This window comes from Amblyomma mixtum, unplaced genomic scaffold (assembly GCF_055824585.1).
Source record: "Amblyomma mixtum isolate Tamu unplaced genomic scaffold, ASM5582458v1 scaffold_27, whole genome shotgun sequence".
NCBI lineage: Eukaryota > Metazoa > Arthropoda > Arachnida > Ixodida > Ixodidae > Amblyomma > Amblyomma mixtum.
Genome location: NW_028317724.1, coordinates 295,971 through 321,092, shown reverse-complemented (window position 1 = coordinate 321,092; position 25,122 = coordinate 295,971). Strand labels below are relative to the sequence as shown.

The following is a 25,122-nucleotide window of genomic DNA, read 5'->3' as shown; positions in this document are numbered from 1 at the left end:
CTATCTAGTTTTTTCTCTCAAGTATCGGTATACCGTTGCTTCATGGCCACCTTTTCTTACTTATTGCCATCGCGCGCAACAAAGATTGCTTGGATTGTAAAAAAGAAAACTACGCCCGTTTATACAACCTTCTGTGTTACAACAGTCGAAATCTTTTGGGTTTAACGTGTCGAAGCAACACGGGGGATATGAGACACTGTAGTGGAGGGCTCCAGATTATCGTAGACCAGGTCAGATTCTTCAGTGTGCGCACACATCTCACAGCAGACATTTGTTCTAGTGTGCAAGCGCTTATAATGCTAATTTAGTGGCCTTTATAGTGGCCATTAGTGCTCAAGATTTCACGTCAATCTGGCGTGCAATGCTTTAGAATTGCCGAAAGCACAATACAGAAGCGCAAATTAGGTTTCTTCTTTGACACTAATCCTTCAATCGTGTTGTCACATAGACTAGGTGGCATTTTCAAACTGCGTTGCGCAAACAGCTTTTGGTGGGTAAATCTACGCGCTAGCACACCTCGTTTTGTGTGAGAAAAAAAACAACAAAAATATGCCAGGTTGCAAGAAAAAGTAGGCTGAACCGAGTCCCGGACCGGTTCAGAACGGTTCTCTTGGATCGTTGCGGTTCGGGTTGAGTTCAAAGATGGCGAAAAAAATATGGGTTCAGTTCGGTTCCGGTTCGACACCCTGCTTTAAAGGCGGCTAATTGGTCGTACATCTTAGCATAGGGGGGCGCAAACAGTATTTCAGAAAAGACGACAACTGCTAGCATTGAAGAAAACTTTTATTTTCTACAGCGTGTGATATCATGTAGACACGAAATCAGAGGCAATGAAGATGTGGAAAAAACAAGAAAACAGATGCGAAAACCAGCTCAGCAAGCGTCTGACTGACGTCACGTTTCCCTGCCTTTCTGTGCAGATAGAAACACTTTTTTCTATTTTAGTCAACGCTACCCAAGGGGCACTGGTATAACGACCATCCTCTGTGATCATACATAGTACATTACACAAGGGAACGGCAGTTCACAGCAATATGGAAGATAAAGAAAGGTAAGGGGGCCAAGTACTGATCCTTTAGGAACCCTAGAACCAAGTGGCACAGTAGAGGAATCAGCGTCAGTAGGGCTGACGCTGAGTAGTGCTGACGCTGATGAGAAGAAGGAAATCCATGGATGCAGTCAATAACTGCTGGGTGAATGTTCAGCACACTAAGTTCATGTAATACCAGTGAGTTATTAACTTTACCGAATGCTTTAACAAAGTCGAGAAATATGCAGTCAGATGGAAAAGCCGAGTCCAAATAGAAGTGCAAGTCGTAAGTGAAGGGATGTTTAGGGTGTGTGGTTTATGGGTATTTAAGGTTACAAAGCGACTCAGGCTCTGAAGGAAAGTAGTCGAATGTCACAAGAGAAAAACTCTCGGAATCCATGCTCTGTTAGAGTGAAGAAATTGTTACGCTCCAGATAAGATGTGTAACTATATTAACTCCAGACAAGATGTGTAACTATATTGACGCGAACGTTTGCAGTGTCTGTTCATTCCTCAAAGCTGCCGGCACGCCGCTTTATCGCTTTGTTGGTGATGCAAGACGCGCCTAGATTTATCTCGATTGATCGCATCCAGGCGGAGCCGACTCTACGTTGTTCCACAGTGTTCTAGTAACTTTCCAAGCTTTGTCTCGAAAGTTCGCTATCAGCTTTAAAAAGAGCACGGCCGACAGCGGCGGCCATTCTGTTCGACGACCGCCGAGCACGCTTGTTGCTACGCCGCCGCCGAGTGATTCAGTTCTTTGCGGGCGCAAGTCAGCCCAAATAAAGAGTTTCGTTTAGATGCGATTCTCGCTGTTTTACTGTTCGCCGGTCTGCAGTCACAAGCTTATTTTGCATGCTATTGATCTCATAGATACGGGTCACTGGTTAGATGGATTCTGCTCATCTCCGGATTTGTGTACTGGTGCTACCACAGCAGTCTTTCAGTCTGCAGCAGTATGATATGATGATACGATTGTGAGTTTTGGAATCATACCGGCAGCGAAGAAGCACACACTCACACACACACACAGAGAAGGAACACGCAAAACACGGAAGAACGCTGCACTAACAACTGGTTTATTGGGAAAGATTTCGGGCATAAAAAAGGACTCACGCGACTGCGCACTACAAAGAAGAAAAAAAAACGTAACAACCACGTGCCAAGGAACACCACAAAACATCTTGCCGCGAAACATCATATTGCCGCGAAAAGGCTGAACTCCGAAATGTACATAAAAACCGACGCATCACTCATCAGCCACCTGCTCTTTTCTTTATGGGAAAGGCCTCCAGGTGTTCACGCACCGTTTGATACTTGCTGCTGCCTAGACAATGCTGGTGCCGAGACAACAAGGAAACGACTTAACAAAAGTATCATTTAGTAGAGTAGCACCGAGGGGGTCGGGAGCACGTTCGTCCATGGGTGCAAAACGACACTTTATTGGTGTTTCCAGGTTTTATTATGTAGAAGAGTGCGGTGAGGGGCTAGTTGGTACGACATTATGAGAACAAAAGTAACTGCGCAAAAGGACGGGACAAGAGAAAGAGAACCACACGGGACAAACGCAGACTAACAACTGATTTATTCCACCAACTCCTCCAGAAGCGATTCGGATTAGTCTTAATATTGTTCAGGACGGTTACTTTAAAGAAGGTGGATTTAGTAGACTTGAGTGCTAGTTAATATGCTGAAGCAGCCTCTTATAGGCAGCAATGTGGCAGTCCGTCGCAGAAGATATGCTTCCCCCTGACCCCATCGCTCAGTCTCCAAGGGGATGGCGGGAAGCTTCCCCCCCCCCCAAAAAAAAAAAAAAAAATCGAAAGGGGGGCGGGCTCCAGTCCTCGGAATCCACGAACCACCTGGCGCGGAATCGCTGCACCGCTTGGGAGCCATCCTCCTCCACTAGCTGCCGCACACCGACTGACGACGGAGCAGCCCTCGATGCCGCCGCGCCGACAGCATCCACTTGTCGGCGAAGATGACTTCACCTTTTGGCAGCTGCGCTCGTCGATGAGTCACATCAGGCCCTGGATGCAACGCCGGACGGACGGACGAGAGAATGACCCATTAAAAGCTTTCGCCTTAAAATGTCCTCACTGGGCGCATGAAAGCGTTGATAATCAGGCCTCCCGGCTTGATAATTCCAAACCAGGCAGTGGCACCGGTGGGCAAATAGGCGCTAAAGACCGTTGTGAAAGAGAAATCCACGAACCGGAAAGAAAGGAACAAGAGGCCTGTGGTTCTCTGCCCTGCGTTCATTATCTTTCGCACAGGCTGAAAAAAGTGGCAGAAAGGCACTAAGTGCAGGTCGTATTTTCTGTGCAAAAAGCTTAAAAGCTTATGCGCAAAAGTCCAATAAAATGTGTCCAAAAGCGATGTTAAGCACAAGAATAAGTGTGTGGCCCACGTCGAAGGTGTTGTCTATATAGACTACCACACTCATGCGGTGCGGCAGTCGTTGGTTAGACCGGAAAGTGCGGTAACGAGAGGTTGCGTAATAACATATCGCGTCGCTGCATCTGGCAACCTTGCAGCGCATTGCTGCAGACATAAGTGTGAACCCTTGTTTAACCGAACATCGGTTCTTCCAAACCCAAAGGGCCAGGTCGCACGGGAGGTAAGGGCGGCCTTTCAATGGCTTTCATCACAGGGGACGGCGGTTATGCGAGTGGCCCTTCGGTAGCTTTTACCAAGAAAGATCAAGTGTTTCCATCTTCCCAGCAAGACAAGAAAGTCTGACGGCAGTCAGACGCTTGCTGAGCTGGTTTTCGCTTCCGTTTTCTTCTTTTTCTACACGTTCATTGCCTTCTTTCCAATCTATGGCCTCTTTTTTTTGGTCGTTGTCTTTTGCCCACAAGGTTTTAAGATTTTTAGCACTGAAAATAGAACTGGCACTCCGTGCCTTTCTGCCACTTTTTCGGCCTGTGCGAAAGAGAGTGAATGTAGCAACCCCTGTTGAAAACAAAATCTTACTTGAAAGTTTGCGCTGAGTCGACTCTTCTGTAATATTGCTTGCGCACCCCTCTGCTAAGATCGAAATCAGTGGCAGAACGGAGCGAAAAAGTGAGCGTGTTGACAGGCCAACTGAGCGAAACCTTACTTCAGCCGGACAGCCCCCAGTGTGTTGCGTATGTGGTAAAAGCGGTCGTGAGAAATTTATATCTAGACCAGATATCGTGCAACAGCGACGCAATTCAGTCAGAAAAAAAGCTGACAGGGCGTGCGCTGTCTCGCAACTGAAAGACATTTAATTCTTCGCACGTTAAGCATACAACTGTGCACAGAGTCACCTTGCAGCCTTTTTATGCCATATAGTGGAAGAAAGAAATAATATTTTGCGGAACAGTGAGCGGAGTAGCACGCCAACCGCGATTTTTGTGCAGACATACTTTTTGCAGCCAGTAGTTAATTTCGCAATTTCAAGAAATGGGTGCACCTACAATCCTTCCGCTGTTGAATAAGTGGCAGGCTTTCGATGTTGCTAATACTGTCGATTATGACAATTTGCTCAAAACTTCTCACACCCGTACAAAAAATCACCCTATAAAATTATGCCCAGGAAATCTACCGAAAGGTCTTTCTTAAGGCCTGAGAATGTAATATAGGCGGAAAAATATTTCATTTCGCTGAAAACAAAAACGTCGAATCAGAGGGTTAATCAAGTTTTCGAAACTGTAGCCCCCCAGGATTAACCACCCATGGGAACTTATATACCGATACTAGTCGGATATGTGTTGAACTTCTTTTAATGAAATGTTTTTTTTTGTGAAATGTTCTTGATGCTATGTATGTCTTATACGCTTACTCCTGCCTAAAGCCTGGCGCTCCAACTGGCAGTATTCTTCTAATAACAAAAACTATTGTCCTTGTTGCAAGTTAGCGCTCGTGTGTGTAACGTCTTCTTTCTACGTCCTGTCTGCTTCTGCGCTTCAAGGTTTTTGGTTTGAAAAAGCCCTAGTCCGGACGTTCAGAGCCTGATTGCGCGTATGTGCCGCTGCTGGCCTAGCGCGAGCGCTTGGTCCCGCGGCACTGCCCACACATCGTCGTCTTCTATACGCGCCGCTTATCCGGTGGTTCTGCCCCAGCCAAATCGTCTTTTGCGTGTCCGCAGTTGGCCTAGCGCGAGCCCACCATTCTGCTCTTCCGGTGTAAGCCACTATCATGCTCTGCAGTTCATCTCCTTTAGCAAGGCATTGCGATCAGCGAATCGCACATTACAAAGTTATTCTCGATGAACTCTTACCCCAAGCTGTTCCCGGTCCAGGCTTCGGAATACCTCCAGTAAACAGGCAGTGAATAGAATTGGCGAGATTGTGTCTCTCTGCCCGACACCCTTCCTTACTGGAATTTTATTGCTGGTTTCATGGAGTACTATAATAGCTGTGCAGTCGGTATAGATATTGCCCCGTACGCAACAATAGCCGCTCGGACCTGCTCGGCACGCAGCTCACGCAGGTGGCTTCTGTGAAGCAACTGACGTTCCGCTCCGGCCGCCTCTTAGTGTTGCTGCAGCTTCTCAGAGCTTCTCGATGCTTCTCTGGCGTCTAGGCGCGAGTTACCTGCACCAACGACACTGGTGGAGGATGCGGCCTCGATGTGCCGGCACCCCTCTATACAGCCGCTCGCCGAGTACGCACCAGCCTCCGCTTGTCTGGACGCCCTTACGCCGCAATGGCCGCCACTTTCTGCAGGGACTGATCCCAGAGTTCCGCCCCCTAGAGGCGCCCACTCATCGACCCGCTGAGCACAGGCTAGCACGTCTGCCTTGACGCTTCAGCAGGCCCGTGTGAGCGCCACTTATTAAGACATTGAAGACTGGCTTGACCAGCTTCAGTGGGTGGCCGAGTTCGACCAGCGGAGCCCTGCGCAGAAGCTGCGAAACGTTTATTTCAAAGACGACGCCAAGTCTTGGTTTGAGAACAGGGGAGCTGATATTCAAAGCTGGGATACCTTTCGCCAGCAGGTCCGCGACACGTTTGCCATGCTATAGCGCGCCGGGATCGTGTAAGGCGTCCCCTGGACGCTCGCCTATTGAGAGCGTCGCCATGTTCGCCAACGACGTGACCTATTTTTGTCGAACCGCTGACCCTGATAAAGCGGAAGCTCCGCCACCTGATGCAAGACGTACTTACACTGTTGCAGACTACATAAAAGAGTTTCCTCTATCGAGCGCAGCAGCGCCGACACCGAAATGACTCTTTGTACGGTGACCAATGCATTGTGCGTGTTTAGCGACAGATCGTCTTTGCGTGAGTTGATACGCGCGGTGGTCCGTGAACAGCTCCAGAAACAGAACCTTGGCTCACCTAATCCGACAGTCGCAGCTGTTGCCGAACTTTGGTTTGGTTTATGCGCGTAAAACGTCCAAAAGCGATTCGGACTATAAGGGACGCCGTAGTGAAGGTCTCCGGAAATTTCGACCACCTGGGGTTCTTTAACGTGCACTGACATCGCACAGTACACGAGCTTGTAAAATTTCGTCTCCATCGAAATTAAACCACCGCGGCCGGAATCGAGCCCGCGTCTTTCGGGTCAGCAGCCGGGTGCCATAACCACTCAGCCACCGCGGCGGCCTGTTACCGAAGTCGTGCGCGACGAAATCCGGCAGGCATTTTGACCGCCTCAATTTATGCCGGAGCCACGCCCCATGAGCTACGCCGCGGCTCTTCATTCCGAGCTGTGGGAGGAGGGAGGACGAGTAGGTGTGCTGATACATCAAGGAACAAATTGGCGGAGAATAAAATCAACTCGCAAAGAACATGTCTGGGTATCAGGTACAATTGCTGGCAAAAGGACATGGCTAGGGGTAGTTTATTTAGGGAGCGGGGACAAATGCAGGCAAGAAAACAAGGATCTAGTTAAGTGCCTCAATGACGATACAAATCAGTTTGGAAATGGTGCTGATATTATTCCGCTGGGCGACATGAATGGCCAGTTGGGGACCTGAATGGATACACAGATTGTAACGGGATGTTAATGCCAGACTTCTGTGAGCGGCACAACCTAGTTATTGTCAATAGAGAAACTAAATTCTTCGCTAGCTCAAATAGAAAACTGGTGCTCAACGTGGCAAATGAAAATAAACAGGAGGAAAACGGTAACAATGACAGTAACACGCAAAAGAAAACCCCTCCTATTTCCCTATTCCGTCAATGGACACCCTTTATCTTCCGTTAAAAGCTGTAAATACTTAGGTATAATCCTCACCTCAGATCTCAGATGGAATGAACATGTTTCATACATTACAAAAAAGGCTATGCAGAAACTCGGTTACATGAGAAGAACCCTGCGCAATTCAACACAAGAGATAAAACTCCTTGCCTTCAAAACTTTTATCAGACCCGTTCTTGAATACGCTTCTGTAGTCTGGGATCTGTGCACTCAATTAAACATTGCCAAACTCGAAAGCGTCCAAAAAAAGGCGGCTCAATTCATCTATAGCTCATATAGTTGGCGTACCTCAGCAACTGCGCTTGTGGAAAAAGCTAACTTAGAACCATTACAATTGCGACGGTATTATGAACGAATGAAATACATGCATCTACTCTACAATAGTAAGATAGGTATAGATAGTAGCATTTATATCGAACCTGTTATACGGCGATGTACACGATCAAACCATTCCAAAAAATTAAAAGAATATATGTGCCGAACAGATACCTTTCAAAATTCCTTTTTTCCGAGAACCGTCCGTCAGTGGAACGCTTTGCCTTCTGAAGCTGTGGAATGCCCGTCTGTCGAAACTTTCTTATCAAAATTGAAGGCCATCAGTTAGCTCAACGTAAGCGTTTTTGGTTCCCGCTATTGATATTGCTTTGTGGTTGGCATTATTGTGATTGTGGACGGATCAGCGTACGTCTACCGTTAATGTTTATTTCCTCAAGCGTGCTATTGATGCCAGTGTTCTTGTGTTATGTGCCAGTGTTGTTTCTATATGCCTGAACAGCGCAAGCTTGTACAAAGCATTTTTCTTTCTTATTTTTTTTTCTTCTCGGTGTTAATCTGCTCAAGCAGGCGGATGACACCACTCTTATTATAATCATGTCTTGTAGCGCTTTTTTGTACTTTCTTTACCATGTATGCTCACTCCTGCCAAAGGCCTTCTGCGAAGGCTGGCAGTACCTCTGAAAATAAAAAAATAAATATGAGGGATAAATCGCGTGGGAATCCCGTAACCGGCTGACAACCATTGACTACTGTCTAATGTCGCAGGGCATCTATAGCAAGCTCGCAATAATGGAAATAGACGAAGAGGGGAAGTACAGCCTAGGAAGTGATCATAAACGTATTAGTCTACAGTTGGGAGCCCTAGTCAAAAGAGAAATGCAGCGAAGTCAAAAAGACGACGCAAAATAAAACGATGAACAAATATAGCTAATATCAGCCGATATAGAAGAAGTAATCGAGAAACGCCCCATGGAAAAGTGGGAGTATAATCAGTTAGAACTGCTCATCGCTACAAAAATGAAACAAGTGAAAAGAGTAAACCGCTGGAGAGGAAAAAGGAAGCCACGAAGCTGGTGGAATATGGAAATTAAGGAGGATATCGAACAACGACGGGTGGCTTCAAGGAAACACAAAGAATAAAAGAGGGCGCACTAATCGAAGAGGAAATAGGAGAAAAACGGGAATCTTATCGACAAAAGAAACAGCAAGTTCAGGTCCTAGTCCAGGCTAAAATGAAGCAGTCCTCTGATAAATGGCTGGCTGAAGTTCGCGAGGCAAATAAAGGGGGGCCAAGAAAATTCTGGAACCATATAAGCTGGTTGGGAAAAACAACTCAAAGAACGCAGGAACAGATTATATATGCTGAGGGAAAATGTTTAGACGGAGACGATGCTGTGGACTGCACTACGTTATTTATAGCTGCGTCTTTTAGCAACGACAATGGGGGTAATCTCCCCAAGTGATTCGGCAACTCGCGACAGCACAATAGAGAACACCTTAGAACTGACTAGTCTTAACTGGGAAAAGGCGGAAGCAAATATTCCTAAAACCACATCCGCAGGGATAGACGAAATTCCAATTAAGCTGATTGATGAACTTGGCTGAAGAAGCAAGGAAGCGCTGATAAAAACATTGGAGACAGTCATAACCAATACGCAAATTCCGCACAGCTGGAGACAGAGTAAAATGAATTTGATTTATAAAGAGAAATGAGATAAGATGAACACAAAATCCTTCCGTCAGATTACGATAACATCTGTTATGTACAGGCTGGCAATGCAGGCGGTGAAATTAAATATGCAGTCATGGGTAGAAGGTAATCGGATACTCAGAGAACTTCAGAATGGGTTCAGAAGGGGTAGGCGCTTAGATGATAGCCTGTTCGTGCTTACCCAATGCATAGAAATAGCTAAGGCGAAAAGCAGACCTCTGTATTTAGCCTTTCTGGACATAGACGGTGCATACGATAACGTGAACAGGGAACTCCTGTGGAGCATATTAAAAGATATAGGTATCGGTCATGAGGTGATTGATTTTCTACAGGAAATCTACCGAGATAATGAAGTTGAAATTACATGGGAAGGGAAAAAAAGTACAACCGTGGGGGTGCACAAAGGATTAAGGCAAGGTTGTCCTCTATCGCCGCTGCTGTTCATGCTTTACGTGATAAATATGGAAAGAAGGCTAGAAGAAAGTAATCTAGGTTATAATCTGTCGAACAGATTCGGCGGTAATGTAGTTGAGCAGCGACTCCCGGGTTTAATGTATGCGGACGATATTCTACTGTTAGCAGATAGCCAGGAAGATTTACAAACTTTGGTTAATTGCTGTAGAGACGAAGGAGACGCTCTGGGATTCAGTTTTAGCGCAACTAAATCAGGTGTGATGATTTTCAACGATACAACTGATCAGGTGCCTACAATACAAGGCCACGAAACACCCAAAGTGGCCGAATACATATACCTCGGGATATGGCTAAACGAAGGGCAGATATACACGGAAAAGCATGAACAGGCTGTTAGGGCAAAAGGACGAAGAGACGCCTGGATAATGAAACATAGGGCATTATGGGGGTACAACAAATATGAAGTACTAAGAGGCATTTGGAAAGGAGTAATGGTGCCGGGACTTACTTTCGGCAATGCGGTTCTGTGCTTGTAAGAGAAGTTCAGTCGAGATTAGACGTAAATCAGAGAGCTGTTGGAAGATTAGCACTAGGTGCCCACGGCAAAACCACAAACGAGGCAGTACAAGGGTATATGGGCTGAGCATCGCTCGAAGCACGGGAAGATAAGAGTAAAATACTATATGAAGAACGCCTGAGGAAATTGAACGATAAAAGGTGGGCAGCTAAGGTATTTAAATATTTATACAGAAAGAGCGTTGACTCACAGCGGCGGAAAAGAACTAGAAAACTAACCAGTAAGTATGCCGGTCATGAGGACGGAGAAAGAAAGAGCATTAAACGACAGGTTAAAAATGCGGAAATTAAGAATTGGATGAATTCAATGGAAAAGAAACATAGTGTAGAACTATATCGATACTGGAAAAAGCAGATCAGGAAAGAATTTTTCTGTGAAAACTCAAGAGGCAGTGCCCTACTTTTTGAAGCTAGATCAGGGTGTCTTAGAACGCGCAGCTACAAAAAGAAATTTAACGAAGAAGATGACACAGGTGCAGTGTGTGGTAGATCTGTGGAAACAATTGAACACCTCATAATCAAATGTGATGGTATCCATCCGGATGTCGATGCAGGCACAGTCACTCTTCCTGAGGCCCTAGAGTTTAAAGATAACAATGGTCATGTAAATAAATCTGCAGTGGAAGTCAGCAAAAAGCGATTGGAGGATTAGTGGTTGAAAAGCAGAGATGTGGCATAAGGTTAGAATTGTAGGAAACCGTAGGTAAAGAAGATGGTGAATATTAATGAGAATTGACCACACAGTTGAACAAAAATAAAGAAAGAAAAGCTGAGCATGGTGGCAATTGCCACCACCTCGTTTCAAAGGGGGCGCTCCCATCCATCCATCCATCCATCCATCCATCCATCCATCCATCCATCCATCCATCCATCCATCCATCCATCCATCCATCCATCCATCCATCTATCCATCCATCCATCCATCCATCCATCCATCCATCCATCCATCCATCCACCCACCCACCCACCCACCCACCCACCCATCCATCCATCCATCCATCCATCCATCCATCCATCCATCCATCCATCCACCCACCCACCCACCCACCCATCCATCCATCCGTCCGTCCGTCCGTCCGTCCGTCCGTCCGTCCGTCCGTCCGTCCGTCCGTCCGTCCGTCCGTCCGTCCATCCATCCATCCATCCATCCACCCACCCACCCACCCACCCATCCACCCACCCATGCATGCATGCATGCAATGCCCCGTTCCACCCGCTGCCGCCTCCGTCATTCTACCAGCGGGGAACCGCACTGCGTCAACCGGCTCTAAAGGCGGGTGTGTGGCGCACTCCTAACCAACAGCAGCTCTTCTATAATTGCGGAGAAGCCGCCCTCCTGTATCGCTGTTGCCCCTCCCTTAAAAAAACTGGTGTTGAAATTTTGTGCAATTTTGTCAAGTTGCCTCAATGGCTGTGGAAATTCTGTGGCATTTTTGTCGATGAACATTGGGCATCTGTTGAAAATTGGCCTATGTATTTAAGTTGAAATTCCATTGTGGATGTTTGTGTTGACGTTGTGTCGATTACAGGCTAAATACAAACTTAGAGGCAAAAAAGAAATCCTAGGAATACATTCGTATTGCGCAAGATGGACCGACTACCGATGCTATTTCGGCGGTATATTCGCATGTACTATATTATCATTTGTTAACGTGACGCTGACATTCCTAGTCATGTAGTTGCTCCACACATACGCACAAACACGTATATATACAATGTGTCCCAGCTAACTTGGGCCAAGGTTTATAAAAAAAGCTAAGCGTTCTTCAGAACTGAAATCGCGGAGATGTTCTAAATTTCCAGTAGCATTTTTTCGCTCCTTCTATTTGATTAATTAGTCTAGATAAATAAATTAACTTTCCAAATATAGCTTCAAACGTTCAGGCGTCAATAGGAAAGTTGTTGAGCTCCACAAATATTGTCCTACCCAGGCACTTCCAACGAGGTAGACTTAGCAGCGTGACCGTTTTTATTCTGGAAAAAGGAATGCCCGCGGAGGTTAAAAAATACCACGTAAGAGCGCGCTCCGTGCCTTCGAATTCGCCGCGATTACAGCGCTCTCATCCGTGCTTTGTAAAAATATCACTCGCTTCGCGCCTTTCGTGCTGCCCAAGACAGAGCTTCGCGTTGAGCTTGGTTCTAAGATAAGCGCCAGTGGTCACGGGCAGCAGTTGAAAGAAAGCGCAGCTCCCGTTTCTGCGACGAAAATTGCGCTCTCACGTTAGCAGAATGCATGCGGAGGAACGATGACAATCTCATGATTTCGAATTTGGGAGGAAGATCCCAACAAGCAAAGCCGCATATAACAAGCTTAATAACGCCGTGTGAATCACGATGAAAAACGGAAGCCACGCTTTCTTTCAACTGCGGCCCGAACCCACTGGCGCTTATCTTGGAACCAAGCACAACACGAAGCCCTGTCTTGGGCAGCACAAAAGGCGCGAAGCGAGTGATGCTTTCTACAAAGCACGGATGACAGCGCTGTAATCGCGGCGCATTCCGGCGCACGGAGCGCGCTGTCACGTGGTATCTTTTAAATTCTACGGACTTCAGGAAGAAGAAGTGGGCTTGGGCAGGGCATGTAATGCGAAGGCAAGATAACCGCTGGTCCTTAAGGGTAACGAAGTGGATTCCAAGAGAAGGCAAGCGTAGCAGGGGACGGCAGAAAGTTAGGTGGGCGGATGAAATTAAGAAATTTGCGGGAATATGGTGGCCGCGACTGGCGAAGGACAGGGTTAATTGGAGAGGCATGGGAGAGGCCTTTGCCCTGCAGTGGGCGTAGTCAGGCTGATGATGATAATGATGATGAAGCTAAGTCAATCTCGTTGGAAGTTCCTGGTTTGGGCAATATGTGTGGAGCTCCACAACTTTCCTATTGACGCCTGAACGTTTCAAGCTATATTTAAAAAGTTAATTTATTTATCTGGACTAATTATTCAAATAGGAGGAGGGAAAAAATGGTACTGTAAATTTAGATAAACCCTAACAACATCCACGCGATTTCAGTTCTGAAGATCGCTTAGTTTCTTTATAAATCTTTGTCCAGTTAGCTGGGACACCCCAGGGTGTCCCCCAGGGTGTCCCAGCTAACTGGACAAAGATTTATAAAGAAACTAAGCGGTCTTCAGAACTGAAATCGCGTGGATGTTGTTAGGGTTTACCTAAAGTTACAGTACCAATTTTTTCCCTCCTCCTAGTTGAATATTTAATCAAGATAAGTAAGTAAGCAGTGTAGGGTAGCCAACTGGGCATCGCCTGGTTAACCTCCCTGCCTTTCCGTCCATTTCTCTCTCTCTCTCTCTTTGCTCGAAGAATAAGTGAAGACGAGCTGTAGTGTGTGCTGGCGGAAGGTAGACTGCTTTGGGATGGTTGGTACGGCTTGATAAGCGATAAGCTGGCAAAATAGCGGAAACGTCTAGTGGGCCGTGATAAAATTTAGGAAAAAGGCAGAGCCTAAAGATGCAACGTCTCGACTCAAGATTAGTAAGATTGGCCTCAGATTTAAGCGCAGTGACGCTGGTGTGATACGAGCAGTCCGAAAAATAGATACTGCGCCATTCTGAACTGATTCGAGGGTGTCAGAAAGGTTAGATTGATGAGGGTCCCAGACTGAACATGCGTAATCCAACTTCGGCCGGACAAATGTGAGATATGTTTTAATTGAAGCAGAAGCGAGTCGCAAGTTCCTATGGAAGTAGCCAAGAATGCGATTGGCTTCGTTTGTTATGTTTGTTAAGTGTGCTGACCAATTAAGTGTGTTAGAAAATGTGATGTCGAGATACTTATACGACTGAACAGATGATATTTCAGATGCACTTATTTCACACTTGAAGGGTTGATAGTTTTGGCGTTGATAGAAAGAAAGCATCATCATCATCATCATCAGCCTGACTACACCCACTGCAGGGCAAAGGCCTCTCCCATGTCTCTCCATTAAGCTTGTCTTTTGTCAGTTGCCGCCACTGTATCTCCGCAAACTTCTTAATCTCATCCGCCCACCTAACTTTCTGCCGTCCCCTGCTACGTTTGCTTTCTCTTGGAATCCACTCCGTTACCCTTAAGGACCAGCGGTTATCTTGCCTTCGCATTACATGCCCTGCCCAAGCCCATTTCTTCCTCTTGATTTCAACTAAGATGTCATTAACTCGCGTTTGTTCCCTTACCCACTCCGCCCTCTTCCGATCTCTTAACGTTACCGTTAAAGAAAGCAATGACGTTTTATTAGTTTTTGAGCACATTAGCAAAGTGTTGCACCAGGCTTCAGCACGTTTAAGGTCGTCTTGAAGTAAGCGAGAGTCAGAGGTGTTATGGATGGGGCGGTAGATTACACAGTCATCTGCAAATAGGCGGATATGAGAAGTGATATTGTCACGTATGGTGACTGCAGTCCGGCGAACAGGAAAACAGCGAGGATGTCTTAGAAACGGAACTCTTTATTTGGGCTGACTTGCGCCCGCAAAGAACTGACTCACTCGGCGGCGGCGTAGCAACAAGCGTGCTCGGCGTTCGTCGTACAGAATCCCCGCCGCTGTCGGCCGTACCGTTTTTAAAGCTGACAGGGAACTTTCGAGACAAAGCTCGGAAAGGTGCTAGAACATTCTGGCACAAAGCAGAATCGGCTCCGCCTGGATGTCTCATGTTAAATAGAATTCAGCGCAAAAAAAGAGACAAGGGACAAAGAAAGAGACACAGAGACGTTCACGAGCGCTAACTACCAACTGTTTATTCATGCTGAAGTACAGCGGATATATAGGAAGGGAATGAAGAGCATGCGCATAGAGAGGTACAAATAATGCACATCCGTCAAGCAAAGGAGTTAATCAAAAAACGAATCTAAAAAAGCACATTCAGATGAATATATGTGTACCGACGTGTCACTGACACAACGTTCGGACAGCTTTCTGATATAATAAGCTTCTAAAACGAGCCTTGCCTTATCATTACCGCTCTTGCCAAGAATCGTGGTCTTCTCTAATCCCGCCCTACATTTACACGAAGCAAGGTGCCGCACAAGATTGACATTCGTGTCGTTATTTTCTATGTTTTTGGCATGCTCCCGTAGCCGGTCATTAATACAGCGGCCAGTTTGGCCTACGTATGAAGCCCCATATGAGAGGGGGATGCAGTACACCACACCTATTGCACATTTGGCGTAGGCGATCCCATGTTCTTTGTTGCAGCCCCTGCGAGGGCATAGCTTGGACAGCTTGTTTGGCGCTGAGAACACCAAGGGCACGTGGTGCCTGCCAGCCACTTTTTTGAGGTTGTGAGAGAATTGGTGTACATAAGGGACCACCACCGGCTTAGAAGAAGGGGTTAGAGCGAAACAAAACTGCGCGAAGAAGACGGGACAAAAGAAAGGCACGAATACACACACACAAAGCGCAGACTTCCAATTGACTTTATTTTGTAAAAGCAGGGTGCTTATAAAGGCAATCACAGCAAACTAGGAGACAAGCAGAAGCAACGTGCGAACGGCAATGACAAAGTCAACAATACCCGTGTGATTACGACGCATGAAAAGTTCGAATGTGACCATCTAAGAAATTGATTTCTTGACATGAAAGAGATAAAGAAGGGGCGCTAACACACTTATCACCCCGTTTAGAAATGAAATAGGCCTCGATAATTTCTCTTTCGGTTTTAGTTTTGGCTTGAGAAAGGAACTTTGTTTTTTCCAGGTAAGGAGAACAGGTTTTCGTGTCGCAGCTCTTACAGTGCAAGGGTAGATTGCTGCCAGTGCCACTGCTAAGGGATCGCCTGTGTTCTAAAGCGCGCTCATTAAAACAACGGCCAGTCTGGCCTATGTAGGAACGACCGCATGACAAAGGTATCTCTTAAACAACTTCGGAAACACATTTTGTAAACTTGTTCCGGTGGTTCTTCTTGCAAGTGGTGGGTTGCTTTCTTGTTCCAGCCAGTAGAGGGCACACTTTTTTCAGCTTGCAAAGAGCCGAAAAAACAACGCGTATCCCATACCTTTCTGCTACCTTCTTGATGTTATGGGAAAGGCAATGAAAATACGGCATGACAAATGGTGGCTTAGGATCCGAGCATCCTTTATCTTTTTCTTGTGAAGATTTTAGCCTTTGAAGCAGGCTTTCGCAGGTGCCAAGAAGTAGATGACGGGGATAGCCAGCGGAAAGAAGGGCCTCTCTGCCCTGCAGAAATCCTGTACCCACACCATGTCATCCAGTTTTCACTGTCAAGTTGAGCGCCTTCTTTCCGCTGGCTATCCCCGTCATCTACTTCTTGGCCGTCTTCTTTGAGCAGTTTTGTTTCGCTCTAACCATGAACCGACTAGCCCAACATCAAGTCTTACTTCGATACATTTCTTCTACTCTGGGCTCTACCACTCTTCCTATGAACAAGGGACAAGCGGCAACTACCTATGTTAACCTCATCGCACTGTCAACGTGCCAGTCAAGAGTCTTGGGCTACTGCCTGAAGCGCAGGGTTGTGCCTCCCGAAATCCAGAGGCTCTTCGGCGCCCCGGGTCTTTCCTGGGGACATGTTCGCCGGATTTGCAAGATTATGAAATCGGAAGCCTGGAGGAGAGTCAGGCATTACTCGTACTGGCTAAAGGTGGTCATCTATGAAGGTTCGGACGAATGGCTTGCGGCCAAGCATCTTCAAGAATATCTGCGACTCTCTGCGCAAACGACTGAGTTTCTTTGGCAGAGGACGCGCCTCTCCCTTCAGGCGCCACGACGTCCATCATCTACGGAGAACACTGTCACTGTCCTGGGAAACGTTATACTCCCGGAGTCTGTCAAGCAAACTCTGCAGAAGGGGCCGAAGTTCTGCTTCGAACCTCCGTCTGGCCGTTCGGAGCTTCTTGCCACAGTGCGACGCGTCGGTTCTCACGTCTCCGATCAGACGAGGGAACGCGTCGTGAGTGACAGCGTGGACTGCCTTCTACGCAATGTAAGTCGCCTTTCTTCTACAAAAGCCCCGATCAAGAAAACAGTCTCATACCTTAAGGAGCACGGACTGTCTATCGTGAAAGCTGACAAGGAGGGGGGCTTCGTCGTCATGCCGCAAGGCATGTTTGAAGAAAAGGCCCGAGAAGCAGTGCTCAAGAATTTCAAACCTGTTGATTTCCGTGCTTCTACCCAGCGGAAACAAGCTGTCAGGCTGCTGAACAAGATGAATCTGGACGCTGTCAAAAACTCAGAGTCAAAAGCAGACAGAGATTTTCTGGAAATTTTCTTCACTGGCAAAACGCCCAAGCTTGACTGCCCGCTACGTGCGATTGTGTCCGAGAGAGACAGCTGGCAACGTTCTGTTAGCTCCTTCCTTAAACGCCACCTCGACCAAGTTTTGGGTCGTGATCCGTTCCTCATCCGCAGCTCCAAGGGCCTTGTGCTGGCTCTGGAACAGGGAATGCCCTCCGCTTACACAGCTATTTCCGTTGATGTACAAGATCTTTTCTATTCAGTACCGCATGAAGGGTTGTACACTGCTGTGAGGGATTGCATTCAAGAGCATGGTGAATTAGTTTTTCGCAATATGGCTGGCATCAGTACCGAGCATTTTTTAGAGCTTTTACAGTTTTACCTTACTTCCACAGCCACTTTTTACGACGGACGATTTTATGTTCAAAAGTCCGGAATTTGCATTGGGTCTTCGGTTGCTCCAGTGCTGTGTGACATTTTTATGGCTTTTTTAGACAGACGTTTAGAAAAAGAGCTTTTAAACCACCCTGTATCACGTGTGTTTCGTTATGTCGATGACTTTCTAGTGATTCTAGACAATTCTTCTAACTATGACCTTGACGGTGCTGTCACTAACATTCTTAACGCCTTCTCCTCTGAGGGGCAAGGCTTACTTTTTACTCATGAACTGACAAGGGACAACCACATACAGTTTTTAGACTTAAATCTTCACTTCACTGATGCCCACGTTTGCTGGTCGTATAGCCCAAGGTCGAACAAGAGTCTACTACCCTATAAAAGTGCTCATTCTAAGCTAGTCAAACGTGGCATCATCATGTCTGCCTGCCTCTCTGCCCTGCAGAAATCCTGTACCCACACCATGTCATCCAGTTTTCACTGTTAAGTTGAGCGCCTTCTTTCCGCTGGCTAACCCCGTCATCTACTTCTTGGCACCTGCGAAAGCCTGCTTCAAAGGCTAAAATCTTCACAAGAAAAAAATAAAGGATGCTCGGATCCTAAGCCACCATTTGTCATGCCGTATTTTCATTGCCTTTCCCATAACATCAAGAAGGTAGCAGAAAGGTATGGGATACGCGTTGTTTTTTCGGCTCCTTGCAAGCTGAAAAAAGTGTGCCCTCTACTGGCTGGAACAAGAAAGCAACCCACCACTTGCAAGAAGAACCACCGGAACAAGTTTACAAAATGTGTTTCCGAAGTTGTTTACGAGATACCTTTGTCATGCGGTCGTTCCTACATAGGCCAGACTGGTCGTTGTTTTAATGAGCGCGCTTTAGAACACAGGCGATCCCTTAGCAGTGGCACTGGCAGCAATCTACCCTTGCACTGTAAGAGCTGCGACACGAAAACCTGTTCTCCTTACCTGGAAAAAACAAAGTTCCTTTCTAAAGCCAAAACTAAAACCGAAAGAGAAATTATCGAGGCCTATTTCATTTCTAAAAGGGGTGATAAGTGTGTTAGCGCCCCTTCTTTATCTCTTTCATGTCAAGAAATCAATTTCTTAGATGGTCACATTCGAACTTTTCATGCGTCGTAATCACACGTGGTATTGTTGACTTTGTCATTGCCGTTCGCACGTTGCTTCTGCTTGTCTCCTAGTTTGCTGTGATTGCCTTTATAAGCACCCTGCTTTTACAAAATAAAGTCAGTTGGAAGTCTGCGCTTTGTGTGTGTGTATTCGTGCCTTTCTTTTGTCCCGTCTTCTTCGCGCAGTTTTGTTTCGCTCTAACCATGAACCGACTAGCCCAACATCAAGTCTTACTTAGAAGAAGGGGTTTCATGTCTTTTCTGGGCGCCTTTATGCTTCTACAGGAGGGTTTCAGCAACAGCTGAAATGACCGGGCCAGGGAAGCCTGTTGCTGAAAGTCGCGAAACCTGATCGTTCAAACACTGTAGCATTTTATGTGGGCAGGATTTTCGAAGCGCAGATTCCAGGCAAAGCGACGCAATAGCTCGCTTTACCTCATGCATGTCTCATGCAGCGGAGACATGCAGCTCCGTTTGTTAAATGTGCCGTGGGAGTCGTCTATCAGATTCCTCTCAGGTGCGGAAAGAAGTACATCGGCCAAACTAGCCGCTATATTAACGACCGATTAGCAGAACACAATCGGGATTTAAAAAATGGCACAGGCTCACATCTGCCCCATCACTGTAAAGCCTGCAGTGAAGAAAGGAAGATTAAGCGTACAGCAAGGTTGAAAGAAACGAAGGTTTTAAGCAGAAGTCAGGACCAGACAGCCCGTGAACTGTTGGAGGTTTTCTATATCAAAAGCAACTGTGGCGATTGTGTTAGTACCCCATCAATTGCCATATATAAGAATGAAACTGCTTTTTTAGATACACGGGGGTGAGACACCTGTGTGATTCGCCTATCTCTTTTTTCAGTTTTTGTACAACCCTCCCGCGCGTGTGTGGTTCTTGATATCATTCTTGATTGTTTGTCTTATATCCATTCACATTCGCGGTGAATAAATCAGTTGGAAGTTGCGAATGTCCAGTCTAGCTTTCGGTGTGTTGTCTGTTTCGGCGCTACAACCCTTTTCTGGAAACAACCGTGACACAAGCTCGGTGTTGCCCGCCCAAACGATAGAGCTACAGGCCGTGGTTAGCCTGCGTGCAAATGTACGCGGTGGGTTTGCGACGGGGGCGACAAAAAAAAAAAAAAACATGCGGCTAGGACTGTGGACTTCAGTGTATAGCTGCGCTCTGCCATTGAAAGGCGGAAAGCGGACGCCACCGAGAGGCGTTTCTCGGCGTTCGTGCGGAGGTTAGCCCAGGTTTCGCGGGCTACTACTCCGCTGGCAAGGAATGCTACTCCCAGGACTTTCACTCCCTGCACCCACTCCCCCTCGCCCGTAAGGTTCGGTGTGAAGGTGCCAAACCTTAGCGCCCTGCTTTTTCCCCTGTTCAATAGGGTCCCGGATATCTCGCTATACTCGAGAAACAGTCCCGAAAAAGCAACGTAGCTATCCTCGTCCTTGAGGAAAAGCGACACGTCGTCGGCGTAGGCCGAAACTTTGATTTGGCCCTGGACGGGCAGAGGGAAGCCGCGTATGGATGTGCTGTCGTTAATGCGCCGGATGAGTGGCTCCAGGCATAACACAAAGAGCGTTGGGGAGAGAGGGCATCCTTGCCTTATGCCCCGGGTGACTGAGAAGGGAGCGCTCTGGTGGCCGTTTACGGAGAGACGAGCGTTCAGGTCCGCGTAAAGTAAGCGCAGCCTGTTGACGATTAGCGGTGAAAATCCAAAGGCTTCGAGGAGCCCCAACAGATACGAGTGTTCCGCCCGATCGAATGTTTTCGCCTGATCGAGCGAAACAAAACACCCGCTGAAGCTCGTCCTGCTGGCAAATGTGAACAGGTCTGTTGTGAGCGCCAATGCAGCAAACACAGAGCGGTCCGGCACGCTGCTGGTTAGAGCCTGGTGAAATGGGTAAGGCAGAACCGTCCGCATTCTTCTGTTCAGTAAAGATGCGACGATTTTGTAGTCTACGTTTAAGAGGCTTATGGACCGCCATGCTTGCGGGTCGGAGGGGTCACCGCCCGCTTTCGAATGAGTATGATGCGACATTCGCGGAAAGAGTTTGGACGTAACCCATCCGCGAGGAAGCCGTTGACCATCTTCAGCAGCGCTGCTTAGATCTCGTAAAAAAACGTTTCATAAAAACTTGTTGCAATGCCGTATGGACCGGGGGCCGAGGCTGCATTCATACTCTGCAGGATGGCGTGCAGCTCTTGGCTTGTGGCTGGTGCGCAAAGGTTTTCATGGAGCTCTTCTCCTACACCTGGCATTTTTTCAAAAAAACCTTCGTAGAAGCCCGTCATAGCTTTCTTGAGGATGTAGCCAACTGCTGGTAGAGAACCGGTCCGAGAAGTGGCTTGCGAAGATCGTGCAGGTGTCGGACGTGGTTTTGCTTTGGGTTAACACGTTTTGGCGGGCTAGTTGGTTAAGCATCTTGAATAAACAGCGCGAACGAAGACGAGCACAAAAGACAAGAAAATGGACGACACAGCGCTGACTAACAACTGAGGGTTTATTGCTGATCACACAAGTATAAATACATGGATGTCGGCAGAGAGGGAAAGGTATATAAAGTGCAAAACAAAAAAAAAACAAAAAAAAAAACAAACCATAAATGTGACAACAGCAACAGAAGCGCGCTAGAAATCAGCGGAGATTATCAGCGCCCAGGAGTGACAGCTCTTTTTCCAGTAGTGTTAGCGAAGGAGTGCTTATACATGCATTTCCCTGCTTGAATATGTTGTAGGCCTCGATAATTTCCCTCGCAGTTTTTTCCTGATTTTTGGCAATGACCTTGGTTTCATGATATAGCGGTACGCACTGTTTTAGAGCGCAGCTCTTTGGCGTCCGTTCCTGGGTTTCGCGTCGTCGTCGGCGTTGTCGTCGGCCTCGTAACCAGCTCCGCCCCCCTTTCATCCCCCCAGCGCTAGCAGCGACCGACTGATACCGCTGGATGCCGCTGACGCCGCTAGAGAGTCAAGATAACGTGACTGCATAGAACACCGTCGCCGCCATGCAGAAAGAGGAGGAAAGGGTCCCCCCCCCCCCCCCCCTGTTCGTGTGTGGCGGATAGGGTGCTCTTCAGTTGCCGACGCGCCGGTTATTTCACGTAGGCCCCGGCACGTCGCCGAATACGTGACCACCTTCCCACGGCTAGACCTGGTTCTTAGCGCTGCGGAAGCGAGGGTATCATATTGTTTGTGTCGGCATCGGCGGCGTTGTCCCTGAAACCAACTCCGCAGCTGGGGTTGACTCACTATCGAAAAGGTGAAACAGCTTATTTGCTGCGCTCAAATTTCGCATTAGGAAGTAACGTAATCGTCGGTAATTTTTTACCTGTCTTTGCCCATTCACAATCCCGGCAGTGAATGCCGAGGTGACCGGAAACTACTTTTGACACTTTATAGCTGTGTTCGCTCAGCCTTTTATTGATACATCGTCCCGTCTGTCCAACGTACTGCCCTCCACGGGGCAGAGGGATGTTATAAACAACCCCCTTATCACAAGGGACGAAGCGTGACTGGTGCTTAGTTGTGCTAAGAGGGGTATCATAGGGTCCTGTTTGAACAGCTCATTAACAAAATCCTGCCACCACAGACTGCACTCCAGCGTTTCACTCCAGGTAAAAAGGTTGCTCTCGGCAGGGTACCCCCTAGAACTTATCACGTCAGTAGCTGAGTCGGCCCTAAAGAAGAGCAAGTCAGAACCAGCTACACGAGACGGCCAGGAATCGGACAACAACCGCAAACGTGTCGCTGCGATTCCATATCTACATGGAATTTCACACTCCCTGAAAAAAGTGGGGAAAAAAGCAGGTGTCGATGTTGTGTTTTCCGCGCCTGATCGTCTGGCTGGTTTGTGCCGATCTGTTAATGAGATCAAAGGAAAATTGGCGAAGTGCACAACTAAGCACCAGTCACGCTTCGTCCCTTGTGATAAGGGGGTTGTTTATAACATCCCTCTGCCCTGTGGAGGGCAGTACGTTGGACAGACGGGACGATGTATCAATAAAAGGCTGAGCGAACACAGCTATAAAGTGTAAAAAGTAGTTTCTGGTCACCTCGGCATTCATTGCCGGGATTGTGAATGGGCAAAGACAGGTAAAAAACAGTGCGTACCGCTATATCATGAAACCAAGGTCATTGCCAAAAATCAGGAAAAAACTGCGAGGGAAATTATCGAGGCCTACAACATATTCAAGCAAGGAAATGCATGTATAAGCACTCCTTCGCTAACACTACTGGAAAAAGAGCTGTCACTCCTGGGGGCTGATAATCTCCGCTGATTTCTAGCGCGCTTCTGTTGCTGTTGTCACATTTATGCTTTTTTTTTGCACTTTGTATACCTTTCCCTCTCTGCCTACATCTATGTATTTATACTTGTGTGATCAGCAATAAACCCTCAGTTGTTAGTCAGCGCTGTGTCGTCCATTTTCTTGTCTTTTGTGCTCGTCTTCGTTCGCGCTGTTTATTCAAGTTGCTTTGGGTGCCGTCTGGGAGGGTCACAAAAGGCACAGTAGCGGGAGCGAATTCCTCTGCCGCGCCTGCGCGTACGTGTCCCCAGAAGATGAAAGCCTTAATGAGTCAATGATTTTCACAATACCGGGCGAATTAAAAGTGATTTCAGGCATAACAGTGTGATCGTAATGGGGAAAATCTGGTAAAGTGTTAGCAGCTTCTTGCTTGAAAACAGAAATGAATGCACTGTTTAGTTCTTCGGCTGTTTGACTTGCAGGAATCGGATAATTGCAGTGATCGTATAGTTATAATGGTTGCGAGCGTTTAGAGCTCATAGTACTCCAAAATGTTTTCTTCAGTGTAATACTTTTTCCATGAGCATTGGTTCTTAATTCGTTTAGCAGAGCGGAAGAGTTTTATCTTTTTGTTGTTGGGACGTTTCAGCGTGCGGTTTTTCCTACGTTTTTCAGTGCTATTCTCTGAAAACAGCATCGCGTTACTGTGTCTGCTTATCGAAATTTTGAATTTTTACTTCTCTGAGACTTTTAGATCACCTCGCATTTTCTGTTTGAAGAAACGGACGAGCTATTCCTGACGCACTCACTTTTGTGGCGGCTGCCTTTTTTGTTTTATGCAGTGAACGTAGTTCAAAATCTTCTTTTCAAAGGCCGGGAAATTTTGTTTCTGCCGTCCAGCTCGCGGCTATTGGTACGAATGCTGCCAGCGTAGCTGAAAATGACAGCATTCGCGTGTAGCACACGGACACTCTGTCATGAATTTAAATGTGTGCTTACAGGCACTGAATGGTGGTGCATTTCGTGAGCTGAGAGAGCCTGACTTGAATGAACTTTCTCCTTTGCAGGTGTACTTCATATTGGTCGTTCTGTCGCACTACCAGAACATGAAAAATTCGTCTCGTCAAGTTTCAGTTGTCATAAAAATGTGACCTCGGATCCGTCATAAGGGAATAAATATTTTTGTACCGCCTGCCGTCTGTCACTTGGATGTTAAATCTTCGCTCAAAGCTCTAGATAAAACAGTGGTGCTCGCTCTGAATTTCGTTTAAACAATGTGCTGTGCGCAGAAGAAAACATTATTCACGCGTGATCAATGTCATTGATTCAGACACGCATGCATCAGCAAGTCGGCAGCGATTTCGTGAGCGCACTGACTCGTGGCCATGGAAGAAGAAAAAACTAGGAGGGAGCGCGCTCAGCCTCTGCAAGCCGTCCTCATCTGACGCCGGTGCCGAGGGCCCTCTTGCGCACTGAATCTTGGGAAATAGGCCCTCCACAGTTACCAGACTGCCAATCAGCGGTGTTTTTTAGTGAACGTCCGTGCTCCGATGTGCAGAAGCGTAGCGCCTGTGTTGCAGCTTTGGCGGAATGCGTACCGAGCTCGAGGTTGTCTGAAGGCTCCGCGTTTCAACACTTCTGTTGATTACACGTTTGAGTTTTTGGGTGCACTGTAGAAAACTGGTCATATGTTTAGGAGAAACCTCCAAGGTGGAGTAGATTTGTAATAAGGGAGTAATTACTCACTGTCATCCACCCGAGTGCAGCCATACGCTACTAAGGAACGCTGTACAGCTTTCTCAGAAACTTCGTAGTTAAAGAAAAATTTGTCCTGGTCCGGGGTTCGAACCCGGGACCACCGCTTCACCGGAGCAGTCGCTCTACCAATTGAGCTAACAGGGACGGCAAGCTTATGGTAGAGCGAAAGCGAATTGATCAATAACTCGAAGTGAAAACAGTGTTGGTCAAATGTTTAGGGGAAACCTCCAAGGT

The 25,122-nt window shown here is 47.1% G+C and overlaps 1 protein-coding gene across 6 annotated transcripts in view; it reads left to right on the top strand.

The window, feature by feature from the left end:
• Positions 1-24,815, top strand: part of LOC149324514 (uncharacterized) — a 168,507-nt gene extending 143,692 nt beyond the window's left edge. For all 6 annotated transcript variants that reach the window (XM_089565458.1, XM_089565457.1, XM_089565455.1 and 3 more), the window contains one exon: positions 24,198-24,815. In XM_089565458.1, coding sequence (XP_089421584.1) covers positions 24,198-24,281 — 84 coding nt within the window. In that variant the 3' untranslated portion in view covers positions 24,282-24,815. The remainder of the gene's footprint in view (positions 1-24,197) is intronic.
• Positions 24,816-25,122: the final 307 nt, after the last annotated feature.